Genomic DNA, 5,466 nt, shown 5'->3' with positions numbered 1-5,466 from the left:
TATTATATTATAATTATATGTAGATAAAATTTCAACCTATTAAAAACAAGATACATTAAAATATACGGTTTTTGCTAGATTGAAATCAATATAAAATGTAAATAATATATACAAACAAAACTTTTAAATAAAATAGAGAGTAGATTTTAAATGAAGTATATGTTTGAGTCTGAGACTTAACTTCAAAAAATTAAAATAAAAAGTTAATAGTTATCGATAAAATGTAACTAAATAAAGTTAAAAAGTTAAGAGTCTACAATGTAACTAAGTTAAGTTAAAATTATTTAATTCTTCAACTTTTTAACTTTTAGCTTTTTAACTTGGCACTACCGAATCCTGATTATGCAAATTTTGACAAACTGAATTATAAATTAAAGATATGTGTATTATTCTTATAGCATTCCAAACAACCTTTGCTGATTTTGAGCTGGAACTTAGGAATAGTGAAGAAAAAATAGAGGTGCGAAACGTTCGTATACAAACAACTGAAAATGCTGAAATGTAATGTAAAATAACTGATCTTCAAAATAAGATAACAGAAGCAGAAGAAACGATTAATTCGTTAAAATATAAATTAAACGAGCAGGAAAAGAAATATCAAGATCAAGAAAAGGAGGTTGCACAAACAAAACTAATTACTAGTGCAAAGGACGATAAAATACATGAATTAGAGAAATTAATGTCCGAATTGCGAGAGACGTTGAATAGAGCAGAATCGTGTAATAGTTCCATAAAAGAAGAATTAGAAACATTTCAAGCAGAAGCGCAGGAAACGCGTGAAAATTTCAGAAAAGTCCGTCATGATTTGAAATTTCAGACAAGGTATTTGATAAATAAAATGCGTAGAATCCTAAGAGATAAAGAGGTAACCACCGATTTATCGACAGACGGAATAAATGAATAAGAATCGGAGACACTGGTAGTGTCTCGGCGCTAAGTCAAAGCGCAGCGACACTGCTGTGCTTGCATGAACAAGACTTCATAAAATTGTGTCAACAATCATCGGAGAATCCCGGAAATTGTAGTTACAGAAGAGTCCTGATATGGAAGAAGAGATAGAATGTCCCTCGTTGAAAGATGTATTTGGCCGGTATTCATAGTCAGATCTTATATTCAAGACCGTCTTAAATACGGTCTTAAGAAGTCACCAACCAATCAGAAGGCTGCATTAGAGTCTTAAGACATTACTTAAGACGGTCTTGAAATAAGACTCAACTATGAATACCGGCCTATGTATAATAGTTTAGGAGTTTAGAGATAAATTGGCCAGTGCTCAAAAAAATCAACTGGAGGCTGCAATCTCAAAGATATCTGAAAGAGATGACCGAGACTCCATACTATTCTAGGTATTTCGTGTCCGACTTTTGTTCGTGCAAATTTCTCACAAATTTGACAAATTAAATAATATATACATTTTATTATTTTCCAAAAGAAGTCTAAACATTTGTTTTAGGAAGTTGAAAGTATGTTCGTGAAGTTTTAGAAATTTTTTTGAACTATCTTGAATTATTTTAATCATCTTTCTTATTTAAACTTTGTTTAGTTTCTACTCTAATTTCATTTTGTTCCTTCTTCTCAACAGGCTCATTTAAAGCCAGATAACAGTGACATTTTTTTATACTTTGTAAGGATAATCACAGCCTTTCGTATTCATACTTTGGTTCAAAAGCCTTTTTTTGAGGTTAGCCTGTAATGAAGTTCAATTCAAATTAATTAGAAAAAAAATAATGAAGATCAATTAAACGCACTTACGTTTATTATGTTTAAATCATCGTCTGTCGACGAATCCTTTTCCGTCAATTCCTTTCCGGGATTCTCCGACGATTGTTGACAAAATTCTATGGAGTCTTGTTCATGCAAGCACAGCAGTGTCGCTGCGCTTTGACTTAGCGCCGAGACACTACCAGTGTCTCCGATTCTTGTTCATTTATTCCGTCCATGGATAAATCGGGGGTTACCTCTTCATATCTCTGAGGGTTCATTTTATTTATCAAATACCTTGTCTGAAATTTCAAATCGTGACGGACTTTTCTGAAATTTTCATGCTTTTTCTGCGCTTCTGCTTGAAATGCTTCTAATTCTTTTTTGATGGAACTACTACAGGATTCTGCTTTATTCAATGTCTCTCGTAATTCGGACATTGATTTCTCTAAATCATTTTATCCTTTGTACTAATAATTAGTTTTGTTTGTGCAGTATCTCCTTTTTCTGATCTTGATATTTCTTTTCCTGCTCGTTTAATTTATTTTTTAACGAATTAATCGTTTCTGCTGCTTCTGTTAGCTTATTTTGAAGATCAGTTATTTTACATTGCAGTTCAGCTTTTTCAGCTGTTTGTATACGAACGTTTCGCACCTTTATTTTTTCTTCACTATTCCTATGTTCCAGCACAAAATCAGCAAAGGCTGTTTGGAATGCTATAAGAATAATACACATATCTTTAATTTATAATTCAGTTTGTCAAAATATTCAATTTGCATAGAATAAAAAATTAACGCACATGAACCCATAGTAGTACCAGATTTATCAGTATTACAATTAGCGCCAGTGATGATCTGAGGTTGCAGTAATGTAATACGTTCTTCTAGATTCTGACTAATGCGATCTTTCTCTTGCATTTCAGATTCCATTTCTTGGAAATCAGTTTCTTGAGTTGACTGTTTTATTCTCTAAAAATATGAATTTATTATGCAAGTTAAAAGATCTTAAGATATTTAAATATTTGTTCCTTCTTACGGTAATATTCTGGATATTTCGTGTCTGACTTCTATTCGTGCAAATTTCTCACAAATTCGACAAATTAAATAATATATACATTTTATTGTTTTCCAAAAGAAGTCTAAACACTTGATCTAGAAAGTTGAAATTATGTTCGTGAATTTTTAGAAATTTTTTTGAACTATTTTGAATAGATTAAAAAATGGATGGATTCGAAATACTTAGACTTGTACCGATGAGGCATCGCTTTGTGCCTGGTGCTGTAAGGATTAAAAGATTTTATCGTGTGATTGTGTAGAAAATTCAATCAAAAAATTTTCCATAATAATCCAAAATAAAACATTTATAATATACACTTACCTCTAATTCTGTGCGCAATGAAGCCCTTTGTTCTACAATTTCTTTTAGATGTACGTCGCCAGACGTAACTTGGTTCAATTTAGGGTAATTTTTTACATTTCTAGCTCTAGATGCAAACCTATTCATTAAAAAATAAAAAATCAGTTACACTACGTTAATATACATCAAATAATTTCAAAAATACTAAAGCACGAGCGTGGCATGACAGACAACGCACTGGTCTGTCATGCCAGAAATTCTGAATTTGACCCCGGTAGAAATCAAAATATTTACGCTCGTGTCTCCTTTCGGAAAAAAAAGAGTAATTTCCCAAGAGTATCCTTGTTTACAGAAACACCTCACGAAAAATTTACCGTTCGGAACCGGCGTTAAAAATATAGGTCCCATATATACTTGTGACAATTGAATAATCATCGTGCTCTCCACAAGCATATGAGAGAGGTGTAATAGGCTACAGGCCTAACGTAAGCAAAAGAAAAAATACTAACGTCTACTGGGTTCCTTCTATAGCAACTGGTGTTACTGCACATATTATCACTGTCTTTGCATTGCCACCCAACGAATTTTGGAGTATTCTGGTTACATTACTGTTTCGAAAATGTACATTTTCTTGTGATTCTCTCAATTGTTTTATTACCAATGTTAAACTAAGGCCAATGTTGAAAGTGATAAGTTAATAAGATATCCTTCCTTGAGACGTTCTCTAGCAGCATCTGTGGGTCCAGCTCTTTCTAAGCCTGCTAGATCGACCATATTTAACTGGAAGACTAGGGACACACCATCTGAACCTGCACCAGCCTCATGACTTTCAATCGTCTGCAATAATGTTATTGTGTTGCAACTTTCAAATTTATGGAAATATATGGATTATTATGTCTAGGTATAGGTTGCATTCAGTTATCCCCATTACAAGTATTAAAAATCTATAATATACATAGCGTAAACTAGGTTTGTTTTTGCATTGCAATGAATAACAAAAGTTTGCAGCATAGTAATTTATATCTGTTATATACAGATTACTTTATCTAGTAATAATAATAAAATAATTTTCTTTTTTAAAATATCTCACATATTAGTATTAATGAAAATTGATGTACTTACAATTCTAAATATCATATGGCTTCTGCTACTTCGCTCATTTATGTTTGTTGTGCCTATTCTTTTATTTTTATTACCTTTATTCGTTAATGCTAAAATATTCCCTAAATGAATTACAGATACGATCTTACAATTTACGAATACTTGACCATCTTCGTGTACTTTCAAATCTGTTGAGTTTTTGTCTTGGTTTTTGTTTAAGAGACCATAAATTTTTTCATTATAAATCTCTAGGCATGATACTCTGAAATATTAATATTTTTGCAGGATGGAACAAGTGATCCTTTAATTTTGTGGAGTATTGTATTTACCTTAATGAAAACTCCCTTCCTGGAATATTGGTTATCGTGGAAAATATATGCTTGGCAGCAAGAAGTATTATGCCAGGTTTTTCCAAAGTACCCATCATATGGTATAAGTTTTACCAGAACTTGTCTATCCATAAGCGAACACTGTACTATTAAATTCATTTACAGCAGCATCGACAATAGGTTTTACAACATCGTTGTTGTTTGCGTCTGTATCAAAAATATGATCTGTAAATGTAATATCATGTAAACATAATTTGTGAATCTTATATCAAGGTCAAAGGATAAAAGATAAAAAGATAGCCGGTAAAAATTATAACTTTACGTGACAATGATACAAATTAACATTGAATGATACTTCTTTAGTTGAGTAATTATTTAAAATAGCAAACCCCACCTAATCTAAAATCTTAATGAAAATACACTTATCCGATGCGTTTTCACTCAAAATGAAAGAATCTGGCAAAAAAATACGGCGGTCGGCCTCGTGAACAGAGATATTAAGCGTTAAAGTTTGAGATTTTAGAGATTAAGATATCTGTCATTCCGACTCGCTACAGCGCTACGTATACGTAAGTTCTGTTCTTTTTTGAATAATTTTGAAATAGTGCAATAAGTTAGAGTGAGACAGAAACTAATTTCGTATAATATATTGACTTACCAAACTCGAATCTACCGTCAGATCGCTTTCTGAATTCAGGAATGGTAGCTATTACAGTATTGTTTTCTTCAGTGACCTATTATAAGGGCAAATTCTCCTCTTTTTCTCCCTTGATGAGAGGCCTGACTCGGATTACCACTTTTATGTTGTCCGTCATTGTGAACGTATTTTTCACTTTTAAAATATTTCGAAGAAGCAATTAAGTCTCGTTTTTATTGTATAATCAGAATATCGGAAAACTCACTCACGAGAATCACGAACATTCGTCGTGTCGCGCAACGAAAGTCGACGGAAGATAGAACGATGCTTGTGCCAAGTGTG

The 5,466-nt window shown here is 32.2% G+C and overlaps 1 protein-coding gene across 2 annotated transcripts; it reads right to left on the bottom strand.

The window, feature by feature from the left end:
• Positions 1-2,921: 2,921 nt before the first annotated feature.
• LOC108758241 (kinesin-like protein KIF3B) lies at positions 2,922-5,466 on the bottom strand. 2 transcript variants are annotated; one of them, XM_018503090.1, is made up of 6 exons: positions 5,146-5,466; positions 4,488-4,712; positions 4,180-4,420; positions 3,567-3,894; positions 3,079-3,196; positions 2,922-2,978 (listed from the first exon to the last, which is right to left on the bottom strand). In XM_018503090.1, the coding sequence occupies exons 2-4, from the start codon at positions 4,583-4,585 to the stop codon at positions 3,721-3,723; spliced, it is 513 nt and encodes a 170-aa protein (XP_018358592.1). In that variant the 5' UTR covers positions 4,586-4,712; positions 5,146-5,466; the 3' UTR covers positions 2,922-2,978; positions 3,079-3,196; positions 3,567-3,720. The 2 variants fall into 2 exon arrangements, with proteins under 2 accessions (XP_018358592.1, XP_018358593.1); XM_018503091.1 differs by having other exon boundaries at positions 4,488-4,694.

This window comes from Trachymyrmex cornetzi, unplaced genomic scaffold, assembly GCF_001594075.2.
Source record: "Trachymyrmex cornetzi isolate Tcor2-1 unplaced genomic scaffold, Tcor1.1 scaffold1552, whole genome shotgun sequence".
Lineage (NCBI taxonomy): Eukaryota > Metazoa > Arthropoda > Insecta > Hymenoptera > Formicidae > Trachymyrmex > Trachymyrmex cornetzi.
The sequence above is the reverse complement of the archived record's forward strand: the minus strand, read 5'-3'. Positions and strand labels throughout refer to the sequence as shown.

What these genes read in the sequence shown, in the direction of transcription:
- LOC108758241 (XM_018503090.1), bottom strand. Translation starts at nt 4,585, where the DNA reads ATGATGGGTACTTTGGAAAAACCTGGCATAATACTTCTTGCTGCCAAG. An exon ending in GGAAGGGAGTTTTCATTAAG is followed by an intron (nt 4,421 to 4,487) that starts GTAAATACAATA and finishes TTAATATTTCAG; the next exon opens with AGTATCATGCCTAGAGATTT. An exon ending in GCCATATGATATTTAGAATT is followed by an intron (nt 3,895 to 4,179) that starts GTAAGTACATCA and finishes ACATTATTGCAG; the next exon opens with ACGATTGAAAGTCATGAGGC.